Below are 21,172 nucleotides of genomic sequence, written 5' to 3' on the forward strand. Positions count from 1 at the left end.
GCTGGTGTCAGAACTGCACTTCCCCTGGTTTGGGGGGCCCCCCCGTGCGCTTCAGCAAACTGGCCAGAGGCTCTGGAGAAGGGGATCTTTTCCTTGGTTGAGAGGATGGCATCTCGTTTTGAAGCTTCTGTCACAGGGTTGGGACAGGCCAGCAGGGCAAACAGACCCTTCTGAGGACCCCTCCCATCTCCATGAGACCTGAGCATCCACCAGGTGGGTCTCCGCTCTTATGAAACCTGTCCCCAAGCAAAAGCTAACCTAACCCAGGGATTTCTTGTTTTAGGGTCACCTCCCCACCCAGCGACACCTTCCGGAGACCTCGGTTGCCTGCGAAGACTGAGGGAGGACGTTAGAGCCCCCGGCTGCTCGTCCTGTCCCTGTGCGAAGGTGGCTCAGCCTCTCTGAGCCGTCATGGGTTGTAACCACGGGCGAGAAAAGGAACCTACACGTACACTGTAGGCTACACGGCAGCAAAACTCCGGCTGTCTGCGTCCTGCTGGGGACCGAGGACACTTCCTCCAGCCCACGGGGTGGGCCAGCGAAAGGGGCAGGAGGAGGCTGGGGGCTGCCTGGGAGCCGGGGAGGTCAGGCGCAGGGGGGCCTTTAAACAAAATAGCTAAGAATCCACAATAAAGTACAGAAAAGAGAAAGGGAGGGAGGGAGGGAGGGAGAGAGGGAGGAAGGGAGGGAGGGAGGGAGAGAGAAGAGCAGGAAGGGGACAGGGGACCAGACTGGACCTGTGCAGCCTCTGCCACTGAGCAGACCAGCCGTCCCTGCTGGGTCTCGGCCGCACCCCTGTGGAAAGGGTGAGGTCAGGGGGCAGTGCTCTGTCCCAAGGGGGTGGGTCGGAAGCCTCGAGACAATGACAGAAGTTCCTCTGCCTACAGGGAAACGACACCAGCAGGAAGTACTGCATTCGGGGCGAATCAGTCGTTCCCAACCTGTGAGTCACCACCCCTTTGGGGGCCAAAGGGCCCTTTCACGGGGGTCGTGTAAGACATAACTGTAGCAAAATTACAGTTATGAAGTAGCAACAAAAAATAATGTTATGGTTGGGGGTCACCACCACATGAGGAGCTGTGTTAAAGGGTCGCGGAATCGGGAAGGTTGAGAACCGCTCAGTAAATGATCAAACCTCCTCCTTCGCCTGTGGGAGGGGGATCGCTCGGGTGAGGAGGAGGATGGGAGCGCTGTGTGAGCCCTCATGGGAGGGGACCAGGGCCGGGAGACGGGCACCCCCCATGCACACGGGCAGCTGTGACTCACCGCCCAGGCCCCGATTCCAAGGCTGGAGCTCCCTGCCGCCCGCACTCGCCTCCGGGGCCTCCCTGGGAGCCCTTGGCAGGGGGAAGCTGCAGGAAGTGGCCCACTGGGCCCACTGGTCAGAACCAGAGCCCCAGGAATCGTGTGGTTACCTCAATGGGCGAAATTCAAAGAAAAGAGAGAAAGGCATCTCCCCTGTGACCTGGTTCATTAACTACCAGGGCCTTTTTCTAAGTGTTTGTTCTTCATCCATTTGGTGGGGTCTGCGAAGCCTCTGGGAAGGTCCTCAGTGTGGCCCCGGCACCAGCAGCACCCCTGGGCCTTGTCCGAAAGGCAGATCCCGGCCCCAGGCAGCCCCACCCCGGCCGTGGACCCTGCAAAGCTGCTTTCACGAGGGCCCCAGGCGACTCCCACACTCGGCCCGAGTCTGAGAACTTCTCAGCGCTGATCAGTTCAGGCTGCGGAGTCGGACAACAGCGCCCAATTCCAGCCTCAGCCACGGAGACAGGCTCACTTGCTCCTGGCCACGTGGTGAATAAGCTTGCAAAGTGAGGTCAATAATACTGACCCCCAAACTGGAGAGCAGGTGCAATGGCACTTATAAATCCAGGTGCTGGTATTACTCTTAGGGGCTCTGTGAACTACGCTGGATGAACTGAGGAGGGTAACGGACACCTCCCCCTGTAAGTCAGCCCACCCCCGTCCCGGCTTCCTGAGGCTTTGGGAGCTAACGTCCTCCTCAGGGGACAGGGAGCCCTGGCACTTCCCAGCTGTTGGCCGCCCCTGGGGACAAGGCCTCACAGATGCAGAGGACACAGAAGACGTCAGTTGTGTAAAAAGTGGAGCACCGCGCTGCTGTAAGTCACCACACTTAATGCTCACGGGCACTTTCTACAAGGGCAGCTTACTTGTTTGCATTGGCTCGTTTCACCCTGGTAGCACCCTTCTGCGGTGGCTTCGTAGATGAGGAAAACAGGGGTTTTGGGTGGAGCGTCTGCGAAGCCTCCCACACTGTGAAGTGCACAGCCCCCCGCCTCCCCAGCCCTCCCCGTCCTGCGGTCCAGCTGCCCTCCCCATAAATGCTCTCACCCTCCTGGACGCGTGCCTGGGTCCTGTGACTGGCCCGCGAGACTTGGCAAGCATCTGAGTGCCAGACTGAGCTGGGGGGGGTGCAGACTTTCCTATCCCAGCGCTGCGCGGGCTGTGAGAACCTGTGACCTCAAAACTTCCCCGGCGTCTTTCAGCACCATGGACAGGGCCCGAGGCTCCGCCTCCATTCCAACTCTTGGCATTTTGCCCACAACCTGCAAGGCTACTTGAAGGTGTACATGCAGCTAACATATTTCACCGTAAAACCTTTAATTAATGTAAAAATAGAAGGCCCTCAACCACAGTTATCCAACTCAATAACCATGAGTAATGCGCATTAACACACAGGCTAAGAATAGCACGTGGGGGTGCTGATGAAGCCAGCCGTGAGCAGAGAGAGAGGGACCCAGAGCTCCAGGCAAAGGGCATAAACAGATCCCAGGAGCTTCACACACACACACAGAGACACACTTATAATTTGTGTTTGAGGGCTCAGACGCTCCACGGTGCAGTCCTCGGATAAAACACGTTGATTCCCACAGGGACGTGGTTTTTGAGGGTCGAGGATTCTTGGGGATGAGCATTGCTTTGGGAAAGCAAACTGGTGGATAGTTGGGGTCCAGACTCAGATGGACAGACAGCGCCTCTGTCCCCCGCCCCCGCTCCCCCCAGTTCCGTGGACCTTGGACGTGCCCCAGACTCCTTGCAGGGGCCGCAAGTGGCTGACACTCATGAACTGAACGGCCTGGCACACACCTCGAGGTCAGTGACAGGCTGACGACGTGAGTCTCCACTGCCTGACACCTTCTTGGGGACAGTCACTCTGCTGCCCAGATAAACCACCAAGGGTCGGCACTGGGTTTGGGTGGCTGCTCTTGCTCAAGCTCACACCTATCCTCCCAGAGAGAATCGGTGAAATAAAAGGTGACTGCTGGGGTCACCTTTTGGCAGGTGGGTCCCCAAAGCCCCTCAAGCCAGCTGCCTTGCCCGAGGTGAGGTGCTTCATGGTCCACAGCAGGGTAGAGGGCCCTGCTTTGCCAACTTCCAATCAGAAAAGGAGGCCTCCTGGGGGGTTTGGGATAAACAGGTGCAGAGTGTACTTTTCTCAGACTTCAGCTGACCGCCGTGAACTTGGCTGCCTAACAACCCTCCTTAAATCACGGCGGCTTGGCTTCGCTTTGTTCAGTTCCCCCTGGCACCTCACTTCTGTAGCTTCAGGGGGAGCCAACCCACAAAGACCCTCCCACGCAATGACTCCAGGACACCCAGGCGCCCACACGAGGCCCTGGCCGCCTCTCAGGACATCCAGCCGAAGTTTCTGGACGGCAGCGTGCTGGGGAGCCGGAGCAGCCTGGGCCGGGGTCCGGTGCAGACCCCTCTCTCACCGGCTCGTCCCCCGTCAGGCTTGTGGCCCGGTAAAAACGGAAGAAAAGAGTAAAGACAAGAAACCGACGTCTGCGTGACCTAGAGCTGTCTGCCGCCGAGTCGACCAGCCCAGGAAAATCCAGCCAAGTTTCTCAGATTTGCTCGCGCATTTTTTCTGGTGCACTGAAATCCAAGCCCGAAACCCATCCAAAGCTGTATTTATTGCCATACGGGTCTCTGTGAAAATGCTTAAGAGAGGACTTTCTGGTTGTTGTTTCTGGTTTTTTCCTCTCTGCAAGCGCTGAGTAATGAGTTGCTGACCCAGGTGTGTCTCCCCGAGAGCCTCTGCCCACTTCCATCCGTGGGTCTCCAGGGCCTTCGATGTCTGGGGGGTGTGAGCCAGACCCCAAGGGGCAGTGAGGCCTCTCCCCACACTGTGCTGTCCCTTCTGCTCCAGGGAAACTCAGTCTCCTCGGCACACAGCCCTGTCCCACCTCCATGCCCTGGGTCCGAGCGGCCCTGCCTGAAGGCCTCTTCCACATCCCGACCCAACCCCAGCTGTACCAGGAATACTCACGCCGTCTCAGAGCAAGCCCAGAGCCGCGGCAGGGAACAAGCTCCCTGTCCCTGAGCCCCTGGAGAGGCTGGCCGAGGTGAATGACCGCTCGGCAAGGTCCCCTACAGGGACGCACCTCAGGCCCCACTTCTGAGCTTCACCTTCGCTGACGTGACCTGGCTCACTCCGTGGCCGCAAACAGCATGGCTGTCCATCCTCCCAGCCTCGAGCCCGGGCGGGCGGGGCAGCGCGTGTCTCCAACTTCTAAGCCAAAGCTCTGAGGTTGTTCGGTGTGAACTAACTTAGAACACCTGCTCGAATCACGGTGCTCGGGGAATCCCGACCTGATGGCCCACACCTGACTCGCCACCACGTCCTGAAGTCCGTGTCCCAGGTGCTCGCCACGTTCTGGCCACGGACACGCTCGCCGAGCCCTCACACCAGCTGCACGAGAGCACACTGCTGTTGCCACCATTGTCAGCGTACGGGTGAGGGAACTGAGGCCAAGAAGCATAGCGACGTCCCCAGGGTTATACAGCAGGACCGGCTGTGCCAGGTTCCCAAAGCCCGACCCTCAGCCGCCACCATGTTCTGCCACCTGGACCCACAGCCACACTGGCCAGCAAACCCCCGATGCTGGGACAGAGGGCTCCTCCCTCCAAAATCATTGCTCTTGGACTTCAGCTGTGAACAATGATGAATGCACTCTACTTAAAAGGGTTTTCACTATATTAAGATTAAGACCTGTTCTTTAGTTAAATATTTACGGTGTACTGAACGGTAGCGCCGTGCACAGTGTGAACCATGGAGTCAGCACGGAGAGGTCGTCCTCACTGCGCACAGGCCCTACGTGTGCACACACGTCTCGTTAGAAGGTCTTCCCCACGTTCGCCGTGTCCGTCTGGTCAGTGCACCTGTCACGAGTGCAGAGTCCACTGCGGCTGACCTGCTATTTGCCCTTCGTGGGAGTGGGGCTTCTGATAGCCCCCTTGATGTGTTGGGGGTTCATCATCTAAGCACCCCAGCAGTAAACACTGAGGTCCTAGGAAACCCACAACTGCTTCACTGACGTGACTGTGGTCTGCTCCTCTGTCCCCAACACATGTGGCCCAGGCAGGGTCTCCTGACAGGTGAAACTGTGTCGGGGACAGAGGTCACACCCCTGACTCGCTCGAGGACCATCGAGAAGAGTCACACTGAAAAGCTACCCCGGGACCGGAACTTACATGCACGGGATTGTGGGGGAGCCCCTAGAAAGGCCCAGCCCAGGTCCCAGAGCTCTGTGGACCCACCACGCTCTCCCGTGGACGAGGCACGTAAATACTAGGCCTCTAAGAAACCCTTAGGTCACTCGTGTGGGTGTTAGCAACAGCTTTTGGCAGGAAATGGAAAGGAACAGATTTTTACATACACCTGCCACATGCCAGGGACAAAGCCAGGTGTTTCACAGGCAGTATCACCCCTGTACTCCCCAGAAGAGCCCTGGAGGGTAGACGTCCATGGGCCCGCGTTACAGAGGAGGACGCTGAGGCCCAGAGACAGCCACCAAAGCTCCTCCAGCCACTGCAGAGCCGGGATCCAAACCAGGTCTGCCCAACTCCCCAAACCTGTGTCCTTCCCATCACCGAGCCCGTGTTTGAGCACAAAACCAAGCCTCCCTTTGTCTTCCTTCCTCCCAGGGGCCAAGAAAGGAGGCCAACCCCAGACAGGTGGGCAGAGATCACCCCAGACACTGACCACGTGGGCAGGAGCCCTGCAGAGCAAACTGGACCCGCCGCTCTGGCTTCCAGACACCAGAGGGCGCTGTGGGTCCAGGAAGGGGGCCAGGCAGTGGCTGCAGCTTCCCCTGGAAGGCTCTGGTCGCCCAGGCAGGGCCCTCAGGACCCACCGCGCGAAAGCTCACTGGCCTTGTTTATGTTGCTCCTGAATCTTTTTCTACCCGTGGGTTCTGCAGACCCCATCTCCATGGACCAGCACCGACTCAGCCCACCACCCCAGGTCCTCACTGTGCGTGTGGATTTTCTCAGCATGGGAAGAGGGGCACGAGGTCTTCCCTGTCCTGCGCTCAGCTCCCCGGGATGGCTCCAGACCAGCCCAGCGCCGTGGCTGGACACCCTCCTCACCATCGGCACCGAGACAGCCCCAGATAGCACAGGCCCCATGTCCACTCCTTTCTCCCCGAGTCCTCTCAGCAACCTGATGTGGCAGGAACTGGTGTTATCCCATCCCCCCACTTTCAGAAAAGGAAACTGAGGCTCAGACACGCGGTTATCACGCAGGGGAGCTCAAATTGGAAACTGGGTCGGGTCGACTGCAGGCTGTGGTCCCGCTACTGAATGGAGCCGGCCTTGATCCTGGATGAGGAGAGCACCCACCCACTCACCGGGCCAGCACCGCTGGGAGACCGGCTGTCTCCTCGGCAGGGTCTGTCCCTCCCTCCTCACCTCCCGAGCCCTCAGCACCTGGGCCGTGCGCAGCTCCTTGAAACACCCCCTAAAAAGCTGCCGTCTCCTCAGCCCAATTGCATACACATTGAGGCACGAGGGAGGTTGCCCTGAGAGCCCCTCGGGGAACGTGGGTAGAGCGGGAGCCGGAGAGGAGGCAGCCCAGGGGCGCAGTGGGGCCCGGCAGTCAGGAGGCCAAGTTCTCCGGCAGTGTGTCAGCTGTGTGACTTTGGGCCAATCACTCACCTTCTCTGAGCCTTCGTTTCCTCAGCAGCTGGGGAGTGACTCAGTCTGTTTATTTTAGGAATAACCTGTGACTGTTTCCTAGCCAACATAGTAACCCTGTGACCTTGGGCAGGCCACGAGACCCCTAAGCTGCGCCCCCCTCACGGGCACATGGGCAAAGCGACACCTTCCCTGCAGTGTGTCTCAGCAATAGGACGTAAAGTATGGGCGGAAGCAGTGGTATGGTGCCTAGACGCCCGGCGCCCACCCCCACCACCCCTCCCCCGCCGTTCTGCAAACTACCCTGCAGAGACTCCTCTAGCAAAGACACCAGCGTGTTAAGCCCCTTCCAGAGCCTTAGTCAGTCACCAGTGACCTTCTCCCCTGTGGTCTCCACTGGTCCCCTTGACCCACCTGGCCTCCCCTCCTCCTCAAAAGGGACAGAAACCCCTCCCGGAGGACAGCTCCAGGGGCTCAGGCTGGAGGTGGGCGCACCCCCACGTCTGAGCCGCGCCTGCCGGCTCTGTGCATCATCGGCCCGCCCCCTCGTTTTTACAGATGAGAAAGCAGGGACTCAGAGAGGGAGGTGACTCACCCCACATCACACACAGCCAGTATGTGGCAGAATGAAGGCAGACTTGGTGACAACGCACAGCTACAGAGGGGCCACCTGAGGCCAGAGTGAAAGAGCCCAAGTCGGCTCGGCGGCCCATCCCTCCGCATCTCCGGGTCCGGGCGGATTCGCCTCCTTAGGAGAAATCTCCGGGGGGAACATGCTCGGTAAAAGGGAGCCTACAGGGAGAGCATGGCTGGCCCTGGGCAAGCTGCTTCCCAGCCATCAAATGCGGGGGCCTCTGGTTTGCTGTGAGGGGCTGACGTGAGCCCCCGGGGAAGGATGCCCCGGCCAGCAGCACCGCAGTCTGCAGGGGCCGGACCCGGGTGTGGTCATGGACACAAAGGCGCCTCGCAGACTTTCATGGCTACCCTCTGCGTCTCCGCCACCCCTCTGCCCGCCTGCTCCTGCCGCACCTGCCGCTCGTCTGTCTCTCCCTGTAAACTCTGCACCAATGTCTGACTCTCTCCCAAGCCCTCCGGTCGCCCTCCACCCTCACTCCTGCGGCCCCCGCTATTCCAGCGTTATCCACGCGTCTGACCAGGGCACCCTCTTCGGCACCTTCCTGCTGCTGCTGCAGCCGAGGCCGAAAGCTGTTTTTACGTCCGGTGCCCTCTGGGCTGGCTCGCACCTGTTCCTGCAGCTCTGCATCCCACGCCCTGGGGCGCCGTGCAGCACCTCTGCTCTGAACACCGTGACCCACTGCCTTCCCACACGACCACTTCCTCCCCGTCCCGCTGTCCTGTGCCCAGCTCCTCCCTCTGCCTGGGAGCCCGACCGCCCACCAGCCCCGGGTCGGGGGAGCACACGCATGAGGCCGGCGCTCAGCCCTGGAGAGCCCTCCTCTCCCACTCCAGCTTCTACCGGCACGAGGGCGCACTCCGCTCCCAGCCCTCCGCAGCCTGGAGGCGTGTGATAAGGGAGATGCTTACCTTTTCACCCTTTTCTCCCCACACAGGAGGTCCTCGGCCCTAGAAAGGAAAGCAGAAGGCAGAGGCTGACCATCGGGCAGCCCAGGGCCTGGTACCGGGGGCAGCAGCTCCCGGGGACGTGGATGGTGCCTTCCCGTCCGCTCTGCCCAGGAGCCGTTGAAGCACGGTGCCGGTCATGCAGAGTGATGAGGACGGTGCCGGTCATGCAGAGTGATGAGGACGGTGCCGGTCATGCAGAGTGATGAGGACGGTGCCGGTCATGCAGAGTGATGACTCTCGCGGGGACCGTCTCACTTAGATTTTCCAACAACCCGATAGTACGGCACTACTTTTCTCCGTATCAGCTTTATTGAACTACAATCCATATTCCCGATAATTCACGTATTGAAAGTATACGAGTCAATGGTTTTTCAGTATATTTACAGAGCTGTACAGTGATCACCGTGATTAGCTTTGAAACGTTTCCGTCACCTCAAAAGGTACTGCCTACCCATTGGTGGCCGCTCCCCATGTCCCCACCGCGGGCAAACACTCACCCAGTTTCTGTCTCTCTAGGCTGGCCTAGTCCAGACATTTCATATAAACGGAATCAGAATACGGGGCTTTCAGGACTGGCTTCCTAGCCAGTGTTTCCTTGGCAAATGTCTCAAGGCTCAGCCATGTCGTAGCATGTATCAGCACTCCCCTCTACTGTGTGGAACTGTTGTTGCACGGATGTAACACACATGCATTTGTTCGTGCATCAGGCGATGACTGTCTGGGTCGGTTCTACTTTTCAGCCGTTACGAACTCAAATGCTGCGCGTCTGCGTACAAGGCTTTGTATCCACGTCTGTTTCAGTTTCTTGGAGACACCCTTGGAGGGGACCTGCTGAGTCCTGTGGTAGTTCTGCATGTAGCCTTTCAAGGACTGTAGGCTGATTTCTAGGCCAGCGATGGGTGTGCGCCCCACTGTCTCCCCGCTTCGGGGTGCTCTAACCACAACTGAAAGTCAGATACTGACGTCTCTAAACACTTCTCTGTTTCTCCTTTCAATTCCGTCCGTTTTTCCTCATGGGCTGGGGATTTATTTGTGTTGATGTACAGATATAATTACTCTGTATCTGTGAAGGATGATATTTTTATGATTATAGAATGCCTTTTTTCATCTCTGTTAATGTTTGTTGTTGTAAAAGTCTATTTGTCTGATACTCGCGTAGTCACTACGTTATTTTTTGTTTTCTTCTTTCAGGATATATAGTTTCCATCCGTTCTCTCTCAATTTATTTGTATCTTTGTATCTCAAGGGTGTCTCCTGTAGACATAGAACAGTTCAATCTCGTTTTTACGTCCAATCTGAAAATCTCTACGTTTTAGTGGGTTTTCTTTTTATTCACAAGCAACGTTATTATTAATGTGGTTAGTTTACATATGCCATTTTACTGTTTGTTTTCTTTTTTTTTTTTTTATCCTCATCCGAGGACATTTTTCCATTTTTTGTACAGACAGAGTGGGAGGGAGAGAGAGGAAGAGAGAGAGAGGGAAACATCAATGTGAAAGGGACACATCGAGTGGCTGCCACCCACACGACCAACCAGGGCCGGGGACAAACTGCAACCGAGGTACATGCCCTTAGCGGGAACCGAACCCGGGTCTCTCCGGACCGCAGGCGGACGCTCTAACCGCTGAGCCAAACCGGCCAGGGCTACTGTTTGTTTTCTGTGTGTCCTGTTTTTCTTTCGCATTGTGAGTACTTTCTAGTGCAACATTGTGATCCCTTCAATACTATTGTCACTGTATATATTTTCAATTATTTTCTTAGAGGCTGCTCGTGGGCTTACCATGTACACCTTATCCTAAGGGAACCTACTCCCTGTGTGTACTTACTTCCCGTGACATGTATAAACATGTTCCTGGAAGCTCTGTTCTCTCTTCCCCTCTTTGGGGCATTTACTATCATACATGTCATAATCATTTCTCTAAATGTGTCACCCCACTCGTTCTGGTCGCAATTATTTCCAGCAACAAGTCAGCTGATCATCTTATTGGTGACTCATTTTCCTCCTGCTGCTTTCAAATTCCTCTCCTTGTCTTCTAAGATTTTTACGATGCAATATCTGAGGATGTATCTCTCTGTGTTTATCTTGACTGGAGTTCTCTGAGCTTCTAGGATGTGCACTTTACTACTTTTTGTCCGTGTGGGATGTCTTGAGTCACGTGTCTGAAAACCTTGTCTGCACCTCTCTTTCCTGTCCACCTGGAAGTCCCGTCCTGTGCACATCGGGGCACTCTATGGGCCCCCACCTTTCTCGGAGGCTCTGTTCACTTTCCTTCATTATTTTTCTCTTGAACGTCAGCTAACACAATGTCTATGGATTTATCTCAGCAGCCAGCGCCCAGCCCCGCCATGGAGCCTCTGCTGGTTTTCTTCTACATTTCTGTTGTCATTTGAAATTCCAGGTTTTCTACGTGGTTCTTTTCAACAATTTCTATCTCCTTTTTCTGTTCAGTGGTTGGAGAGATGCTGTCCTGTTGCCTCCCTTTATTTCTGTGGAGTGATTTGCTATAGTTCCTGGGTGCGGTTGCAACGGCTGCGCGGAGGGACCGACGTCTGGGCCCTTGAGTAGGCAGACTCTGCCGCCTGCTCTTGTCCCCGTGCGTGAATGTGTCGCTAGGCCCACCTCGCCAGGTCCACACGAGGTCTAAATGAGCCCCAGGAACCAGGCACACGGCGGCGCCGTTCCGGTTAGCAGCTCTTCTCCGGTCCACGGTGCACGGAGCAGGTGCTCGCCCTGTGCTCAGGAGCTGGGTGTCCACGGCAGGGCGACAGGTGCAGCGCACGGCGAGCACGGGCCTCGGGTTCAAACAGACCAGGATCCCAGTCCGCCTCGCCAGGCTGGGCTCTATGACCAGCAACAAGTCATTCAAGCATGGAAAGTCTGCGTCATCCCCTCCAGAGACGTGACAAGACCACACGTAAAGAGTTACTATGAGGAGTAATAAGAGGGTCCCCAGGCAGCTCCCGGACGCAGCGCAGACAGCGTGGCTACGAGAAGGAGCTGCTGGTGGTGAGGACGGGGGCTGTGGAGGGAGCTGCATCTTCCACGACAGCGCTCAGGAGAGGCTGGTCTTGTCATTGGGGGCGTCCCCTTAGCACGGAGAACTAGAGGAAACTAATTATAATCACAGGCAGAGACAGCTGTCACTCACTGACCATCTGCTGCAGGCCAGGTGTCTCACAAAGTCCCCTTCTTGTCTTCACCGTGCTAATGGAGTGAATGGAGCTTTCAGAGGTTGAGACCTGCTCAAGACCAGACGGCAAAGAAGCTAAGGGCATTGCCGAGCCTGTCTGACACCCAGCATGTGCTGTTGTTGGGAATACGAAGGGCTGGAAGCAGGGGGAGGGTCGCCTTCAGCCAGGCAGGCAGTGATGACCAGTAACAAGAGCACCCACCGCATTTGCTGTGGTCTCTGCGCCGTTCTAATGCACTCACATGCGTGAGCTCACGTAACCCTCATAAGGCACCGAACGGTTAGCTTTGTCACCCATTCCACAGATGAGGACACTGAGGACAGGAAGGTGAACTATCTTGATGCAGCCAGATTCATGTCCCAGGCATTTGGCTCCCGAGACCCTGCTCGGGACACGCCCTGTGCCTGTGCGTACTTCCCCCGACCATCAGCTTCATCCACTCATCAGCTGAGGATCTGTGAGCACGGTCCGTGCTCGGCACCGGACGACAAACCACAGACAGGACAGCAGGGAGTCAGCCGATGCTGGGACTGAGGAAGTAGGGGTGGCGTGGGGGCTCTGAGGTGGTGGGTGACCCCGACCTGGGGCCGGGAAGGTGCCCTCGAGAACCCCACAGCCAACTGTGAGGGATGAGCCAACACGAGCCCGACAGCGAGGGGAGGTGAGGGAACACGGGATGGGCGGAGGGCACGTGATCCCTGGGAGAGGCCAGAGCCAGGCAGGGCCTCATGAGCAGCGGGCAGCTTGGGGAAGCATGACCCCCCTGGGAGACAGTTCCGGGGGGAAGGGGGGTGGTGAAGGGTGGGCAGAGCGGCCGGAGGGGCCGTGCCCACACTCTCCCTGTGCCCACAGCCAGGAGCCTGGCCTTCACTGGGAGGGCGGTATGGGATTTGGTGCCTGGCCCCCACCGGCGGTTCAGCACATTCCAGGTGGCAGATGAGATTAGGGGGAGCCCTGGGCCTCCCACACCAGCCAGGCAGAGGGGGGCCCTTACTCACCGAGTCTCCCTTCTCGCCCTTGGGTCCGGGAGCTCCAGGTGGCCCAGTGGCCCCCATGTCTCCCTGAGGAGTTGAAAGCAGACATGAACATCACGCCGGCCCTCCGACAGGCGCCACCCCGGCTGCCCCCGCCAGCCGTGCCCCGCTCCCTCGAGCACTGGCTGTCATGGCTAACGGCACAGCGAGGACACTTCCGCCCCTGACGGGAGAGCTGAGGACGTCCCGGCCTCTGCGCCCGGAGCTGGGGGTGTCCGGAGAAGTAGGTAGATGAAGGTGCTCCGTGCTTGTCCTGGGGGTGGCCTGGCCGCTGGTCCGGCCGGGGCCCGGAGCAGAGTGAGAAGCTCCAGTTCAACCCCAGCTCGCTGTGTGTGTCCCCGTGGGAGTGGGGGTGCATTTGTGTGCACATGTGTGTGCTGGGGTGTTTTGTGCGTGAGGTGGTGTGTGTGATGGGATGTGTTTTGTGGGGTGTGGGTACTCCGCATCCCAGGGAAGTGGGGCAGAGGGGAGAACGGCGAGAGAAGAGGGGGTGAAGGCACACACAGAGCAGAGGAGGGACGGGGGGACTTTGGGGCCCAGTGGGTGCTCAGTGGTGACGCTGTGAATGCCTGGAATAGGTGCTGCAGGAGGGGGGCAGGGGGAGGGGGAGGGGAGGTGAAGGGGAGGGAGGCAGTCACCCCTAAGTATTTCCAGCACCACACCAGCCCCTATTCCAAACACCAGACCAGACAGCGGCCCCTGGGGACTCTGCCCTCGTCCACCAGCCTCTATGTGACCAGGGGCACTTGGCCTCCCTCTGGGGCTCAGTTTCTGCGACTGAATCGATGAGGCGAGCAGATGCCCTGCCCGGCTCTTCAGCACCGTCACTGGGCGGTGGAGAAGGGGGCTGCGCCACCACTGTGGGGGCCCCCCCGACAGCGCCCGGCTTGGAGCCATCAATGAGGCTGGAACATTTGTGCCAACATTCGATGCGATCTAAACAAACAGAAGTCTAAACAAGTAGACTCTGACAAGCCCCGCGCCCAGCCCGCCCCACCCCAGGCGTCTGGGTGCAGAGGCCCGAGAGGGTTGGAGAGAGTTAGCCGCACGCAAGCCAGGGCTGCCCCCAACCCTTTCCTGCTCGTTTGCAGACGGAAATGGAGGTTCTGAGCAAAAAGTTCCTCCTTCTGTCCCAACCAGCTCAGAACCCTGCAGGGCAGTCACCTAGCACCCCGGGTTTTCCCCTCGCACAGAGAGCCCAGCAGAGACCGTGGGGCTCCGGGTCCCCCCACCCCGCCAGCTCCGCCACTGACCTTCGGGCCGGGGAGTCCCACGGGGCCGCTCCAACCCTTCTCACCCTGAAGGAAAAAGGACAAGGAGAGAGTCAGGCTGTTCTGTGGCCCTGCGCTCTCCGCTGGGTCTCACCCCACATGCCAGTCGCCTTGCGAGCTGTGTGCTGCCCACAAGCCGGACAGGATTCCCGGAGCCTCGGCCCTGCTCTTGAACCGAAACCTCCATGGGGAGCCCGGGCGTCGCCTCCCAGTACGGCCCTCAGTGGGGCCAAGACAGAGAGGGACAGGACGGTGCCTTGGGGGAACTTGCACCCGAACACGCTGTGCCTTCTATTAAACACAAACACGTGGCCCACTGAAGGTTCATGGAATCACGGCTCCCTAAAATACAGAACGGAACGTGTCTACAAGGGCATTTCTCACCGTAACATTGCTCACTTGTTGAAGTATGTGCTACGTGTAAAAGGCCTCATTCCTGGGTGTACAATGTGATCTGAGAGGCTGTGGGTACCGGTGAATGTCGTCTTATCACAAACACTCGCCGTGTGATCCATACAAGTGTGTGTGTGCAAGTCCCACCCCGTCCACTCACACAATGCACCACACGTCCCTGAAACGGATGCCCCTCCGCCCGGCCGTGCCCTCATGGATGCCATGGCAGATGCCAGCGGAGAGAAACCGCTGTGTGCGCGACCTCCCGAGGAGCCCACCGGAGTGCCTGCCCGGGGCTCCCCTCCCCGTGATGCTCGGTGTCGGAGATGGCAACACGGGCCCAAAGCGACATGTGAGCTTCGGTGAACAATGGGAAAGTTTTCTAAACTGGATTGAGTTCTGCACGGAGATTACAGAGTTGGGCTGATTCAAAGGAACACGGAGAAGAAAGGGGTGAGGGGTGGGCACAGCTACACCCAGCCGTCGCCATTCTCAGTGGCACCCGCAAACCAAATCCTGTTTGACTCCGTTGCATGTGAGTGGAGGGGATGCTGGTGGGGACCAGAGTCCTCAGGAACACCTCACCAACGTCAGGAAGATGTGAATCGAGCTGAGTCTGAGGCTCTCCTCGCCTAGCTTGTACAAAGTCAAGAAATGAGAGGTCCAAGGAGCAAGGAGCTCCCCAGACCTGAGAGTCACGGGAGCCTGGGAGCATCCAGCCCCGGCAGCACAAGTGCATGATGGGAAATTCCCACCTCCACTGCCGGGCCTGCCGGCCAGCCTGCCCCGCTCAGCTCTGGCTGAGGGCTGAGACCGGACTGCAGAGGTACCTTTTCTCCAGCGGGGCAGGAGCAGTTGATGGTCTTCAAGAACCCGATTTGCTCACTGCCAGAGGTGGGCGGCCGCAGGGGCGGGGGCGAAGGCTGTGTCAGCACGGTCACCTGGCACTGGAAGCAAAGCCCGGGGGTCAGCACCTGGCTTCTCACCCAGCCGTGCTGCCCGTTGGGGGGCTCAGTCTGGAGCTTCCTCAGAACCAAGCAGACAAAGGGGAGCTGGGGGCCCAGGACACCTGAGCATGAGCTGGGAGGGCAGGCATGTGTGGCCACAGGTGCTGGCACTCCAAGGCCCTGGAGACAGGGGCTGGGTGTCAGCCACCCACTGGCCCCTGAGCGCCCCGCAGCACCCACCTCACCCCCGAGCCTCAGCGTGCAGCTCTGCAGGAGGGGCCAGCGTGTTTCCATCCAAAGGCCCTGAGCAGGACCTAGTGGGACAGCTCAGTGTCTCACAACCACTAGATGCTCAGGAGGACTAATGTCCTCACCACTTCCCCTCCCTCCAGCCCTGCCCCTCTCTCCACCTTCAGGCCCATCTGACCAAGCCCCGCCCGGCTCGCCCAGCATCGGGTGCCGTGTGCCGCCCCGGTGCTGAGAGGGGCACCCTGACCCAGCGCTCAGTGTCCTGGGGACGGAACAGCCGAGCATGGCCATGGGGTTCACCTGCGACCCTGGGCAGCAGGCTCCAGGACTATGCCCACCGCCTGAGCAGCCCTGGGACTTGGTGAAGAGGTGGGAGAGGGAGACTTGAAGGGGGGCAGAGGTGAGAGGTCCCAGGGGGAGGCTGAACCACACAGAGGGTCCAGGGCCAGCTCCGGTCTGCCCACGCTTCTGAACCCTGACCAGGACCTCCTCCTCCTGTCTGGCCGGCCAGCCCAGCGCACTTCACCCCCCTCCTCTGTGCCCTGTGGGGAGGACAGTCAGTCCCTCCAGGGATAAGCTGCCAGCTTCTGCCCCCTGTTCCCCAGAGCTGGGCCACCAGGACCCCAGGAGGACCTGCATGACTCTGCTCGCCCTGCTGGACAAGGAAATGGGTCCCTAGCAATGGTCACTGGGCTCCCTCCCAGATCCCTTTCTCACGGCGGGCATCCCCTGAACCCCAACAGCCCCTCTCCGGGCCCTGGACGCCTGCCCTTCCGGAGGCCAAGGGCCTGCTTCCCCGGCCTCTGTGCAGACAGTGCTCACCGGGCCCGAGGGGATGTCACAGCAGGTCTCCAGTTCCGCGTGGCGGGAGTCACAGTAAATCACAATTCGCTGTAGGTCAAACTAAAATGAGAAACAGGTCAGAGGGTGAGTCTCTGGAACCCAGGATCCTCCACGGTTTCAGGTCCCACTGTCGGGTCCCACCTCCTCCTCTGACCCTGTCACTCCCTTCCCTGAGCTGAACTTACACCTCCTTCCAAAAGCGAGGCCCAAGTGCAAGGGGTGAGCTGGCACCGGTCTACTGAAGGCCTGCCCCCCACGAGGCTGTCACAGCAGGCTCTGAAAGTCCAGCGTGCCCGTTGTCCACCTCGCCAGGCATCTCCACACGGGGGCTTATATGCACTTTTTACAATAAAAACTGGCTTCTACGACCTCCTTTAACCACAACTCCTTCACATTGTCGAAAGAGGTTGTGATGATACATTCACACGTGCACACACACGTGCACACATACATGCACACACACGTGCACACACGCGTGCACAGTCTTCCGCAGGACGGGCAGCCCTCCGGCCCTGGCTCTGCCTGCCTCTCCAGGTGTATCTCCTCACCCTGTCCTTTCCCTCTACGACATCTGACCTCACAGCTCCCCACACGCACGCCCCGCCAGGGCCGCTCCCACATCCATTGCAAGGAGCCCTCGGTTCCACAGCTCACAGCAGGCTGCCCACAACCACCTGAGTAAGCTTGGAGGAGGGTCTTTTGGCCCCATTTGAGCTTTGAGATGACCACTCAGCTATCCCACAGCTTGAGGTTGACCTCACGAGAGATCCAGGCAACAACCAGCCAGCGCAGCCCCTCCCGCATTGCTGAGCCACAGACACGTGGAGACAGCACATGCTTGCTTGCATCTGCCTTTTTCTTGGAGGCGGGGCTGTTTGTTATGCAGCAACAGCTAACCGATACACCTCCTACAGTCAAGAGAGCGCCATGCGCCCTCTCTCTGCACACCGGCACCGGCTTCTACGTCCACCTTCCCCCTGGGCACCCATGCGGACCCACGCCTCTCAAACACGGAGCCCCACTCCCTCGTGCTTTCCCTTTGGCTCCCCCAGCTCTTCTCTCCTCTCCCCTCATAACGGCCCCTCCGAGCCCTGCCGGCTCCGTCACCTGCCACTGACACGCCGCCCTGCCACCTCCATAACAGCACTCACCACACACAGCGCTGTGTGCTTCTTCCTTCCCTTTTCCACCTGCTCCCCGGATAGAGCCTGATAATGCTAGTTCCTGGTACTGAGTGCTTAGTATACGTAGCGGCTGTATGTGTGAGTAGATAAATACAAAGTCTCCTGTATTTTTAAGTAGATATTTAGAGATGATATAGAGATAGAGATAGAGATAGAGATAGAGATAGAGATAGAGATAGAGATAGAGATAGAGATAGAGATAGAGATAGAGATAGAGATAGATACGGATACGGATACAGATACAGATACAGACATGGATACAGACATGGATATAGATAGATATAGATATAGATATAGATATAGATATAGATATAGATATAGATATAGATATAGATATAGATATAGATATAGATAGATATAGATATAGATATAGATATAGATATAGATATAGATATAGATATAGATATAGATATAGATATAGATATAGATATAGATATAGATATAGATATAGATAGATACAGACATGGATATGGATATAGATATGGATATGATATGGATATAGATATGGATACGGATATAGATACAGATACAGATATAGATATAGATACAGATATGGATATAGATGTATAGATAAGTGTACCATGTACCCAGTGCCAAGCACAGTGCCCGACACACAATAGGTGCCCAATAGCTATGTGATAAATCATTGACCAATGGCTGGAATTGAATGAATGGACGAGCGGCTGAGTAACGGCAACTTTGGGCCCCACTATGGCAGTTCTCTGAGTCCGTGTCCTCTCTTCTAAGACCGAGCAAGGTGACGCCTTGATCAATCACATAGGCAGGTGTGGGGGACATGGGAGCATGGGCTCCCGAGCCACCTCCCTGGTGACCCCAGGGCCTTGGTACTCACGTCGATGGGCACGCTGTCGTAGAGCCGCTTGCCGATCACCGTCTTGCCCTGGATGTCGATGTTCTCCCGCTCCTCGATGGGCAGCGTCTGCACCAGCGCACAGTCGATGTACAGGGAGACGTTCTGGGCCTGGATGCTCAGGGCGATCTTGTGCCAGTCCCGGTCGAAGAGGTCGCTGACGCGGGCGCCACGGAAGACCACCCTGACGGCGTCCCTCACGGTGCCCACGGCGTTGTACTCGACGGCCTTGTTCTCGCCGTCCAGCCGGATGGAGACCTGGGGAGGACAGGACCAGGGGCTCCTGGAGCTGCAGGGCACCGGGTGGGAGGAGGCCCTGCAGTCAGCCCTGAGAACCGAGTCAGGTGCTGGCGGTGACCCTCACCAGCTGGTCAGCCGTGGGCCAGCCGCTTCCCACGTCTCAGCCTCGCAGGCTGAGCTCGGCCTGCCGTGCAGGGATTGGACTCACAGTGCTGCCTGGAGGGGTTTCACAGGTCCGAGCACCTTCCTGAGACCACGAGACAACCGGTGCAGAGGGGAGGGGCTGGACTTGTGAGACCCCAGCTGCTTTCGGGGTCTCTGAAAACCCCGGCCGCCAGACAGAGCCCATCTGGCCAGAGGCACGTCCGCGTCTGAAGCCCCGTCCATCACCCCAGCCTCTCAGGTTGAGGATCAAGTTAAAGGGCCAGCACAGCAGCTCGCTCCAGGCAGCGACCTCACCCGCCTTGTGCGCTGGAGCTCCCTGGCCCCTTGCACAACGCCGGAGAACGCTGGGAGAAAGTTTACTGTTGTTCGTCTTACAATGAATCAATCCGCGCTCATCCACGTGCTCACTTTTTCCATCCCCCGCACAACGATCCCTGAACATCCTCTGTGACAGGCAAGCAACGCGCCAGGAACCAGGAGGCCAGCAGGGGGCGAGCTCCGGGCACTATCAGGCGCGGAGGGGGCACAGGGAAAGTGAGCCCACCGAGCAAAGGACTGGAGGGCGGATTCTGTTCCACGTCCCTGGGTGGTCTTCATTCGCCTCGACAGCCTCCTCCCTCTGCCTGCCTCCGGCTCCCAGAGTCTGACCTCCATGGACTGCGTCCCCTGGGCTCCTGGACCCTGTGGCGTCTGTTAAGCTTGGCCTGCAGGAAGCCCATCCCAGTGTCCATCAGAGTGGGAAGAGCAGGGGGTCGGGGATTGAGTCTTCCTGCCCGTCCCCCACCTTGGCTCCCTGTGGTTCCAGCCAGCTGTTCCTCCTGTGTCATTCACCCCCGCATGGCTCCAGCTGTCACCACCTCCCCTAACCACCTGCCTCCCCTGCCCAGGCTCAGAGGGTAGGTCCTGCTGTTGCTCATCTCAGGATATCCCAGTATCAGTTGCTGATTTCCTGAACCCTGACCCTCAACATCATCAGTTCCCCGAACCCCTAGCCACTTTATTAAAACATTCTTCAAAAATTCTCTGGCAAGTCAGTTTGAGCTGTGTGACCTCGGGCAAGTTGCTTAACCTCCCTGTCCAATTCTTCACTTTGTAAGACAGAGGCAGTAACAGTGCCTATTATTCATATATATGTGAACTTTTTTATATAAATGAATTCATAGACACACACTACACCTGCGCAGCACTTAGTTAGTATACGCCGGGCCTCATTCTAAACATTGGCTGTAATAACCTAAGCAAGGAAGTTCAGAGACACCGCGGTGATGCCTTCTCTGACACACAGGCGACTGGATTCTCACCTGGTCCTTTGAGGTCACACCAGAGGCACGTGGACGTATTTCCATTTTCTCATAGCATTTTGCCCATATATGTAAGTATCTTGCTCATTTCTTTGGGCCCCCGTGGCCTGCCCGCCCGCCCCCGCTATGAAGCAGGCACTTTGTCTCTTGCTCATCTTTTCACCCAGGGGCTAGGACCACCCGGCCGGAGCGGCACTTGGTGAGAGGAAGCAGTGAACGGATGCGGGAGGCATGAGGAGCCAGAGCCCCGGGTTAACGGCGGGCGGGTGCCCACCGCCTCGGCGTTTGCAATACTCCAGCTGCTCTGGTTTCTTCTCTTTCTGGGCCTCGGGCGGCTCCAGCCCAGGGGACCCTAAGGGGTGTTTGAATTTCCTGCTGGTATGTTTTGGTTTGGGTGTAAAACAGAAAACTAGAAGCCCCTGGCTAGTAACCCGATCCTTCTGATACACGTAATCTAGTACATCTTCTATTCTTTGAAAATGGCTTCACAGGCGTGAGCCCATGTCCTCGGACGCCTGGGGCTCCATGGGAACACGGTCCCCTCCCTGTGCCCATCGCTTCTAGCAGCTGTGGAGCGAGGGAGCCCCGGCCGGGCCTCGGTGAGGTGCTTCACGGCTCACAGCCATCAGCACGTCCTGTTGGTGTCTTTTCCAAATACACCCAGAGTCTCATCACGTCTCCACAGCTTACTGCCGGGTCTGAGTCAGTGTCGTCTCTGGCCTAGATGACTGCACGAGTGTCCCTGTTTCTAAGCCTGCCCGTCACCGGGCCTTCCAACGCCTGGGCCTCCCCTCTAAGTGCCCGAGCTCTGCCCCAGCTGCCCCAGCCTCCTTCCTGTCCCTTGTTGGTGCGGGGAATGAGTGGGCGGATGCCCCTCGGTGTCTCCAAATGACAACGGGAGAAGTACCGACTTCCAAGGGTGGTTGTAAACACTAAACGGGACCACGGGTCTGAAA

At 58.0% G+C, this 21,172-nt stretch overlaps 1 protein-coding gene across 1 annotated transcript in view; it reads right to left on the bottom strand.

The window, feature by feature from the left end:
* The window catches only part of COL22A1 (collagen type XXII alpha 1 chain), a 162,382-nt gene that overhangs the window by 108,727 nt on the left and 32,483 nt on the right, over positions 1-21,172 (bottom strand). Inside the window, exons 6-11 of the mRNA XM_036264164.1 lie at positions 18,493-18,768; positions 16,435-16,515; positions 15,247-15,363; positions 14,006-14,050; positions 12,717-12,779; positions 8,488-8,526 (exon numbers count right to left, since the gene is read on the bottom strand). Of these exons, the coding sequence (XP_036120057.1) occupies positions 8,488-8,526; positions 12,717-12,779; positions 14,006-14,050; positions 15,247-15,363; positions 16,435-16,515; positions 18,493-18,768 (621 nt within the window). The remainder of the gene's footprint in view (positions 1-8,487; positions 8,527-12,716; positions 12,780-14,005; positions 14,051-15,246; positions 15,364-16,434; positions 16,516-18,492; positions 18,769-21,172) is intronic.

The sequence above is a fragment of the Molossus molossus genome, unplaced genomic scaffold (genome assembly GCF_014108415.1).
Source record: "Molossus molossus isolate mMolMol1 unplaced genomic scaffold, mMolMol1.p scaffold_m16_p_16, whole genome shotgun sequence".
Taxonomy (NCBI): Eukaryota; Metazoa; Chordata; class Mammalia; order Chiroptera; family Molossidae; genus Molossus; species Molossus molossus.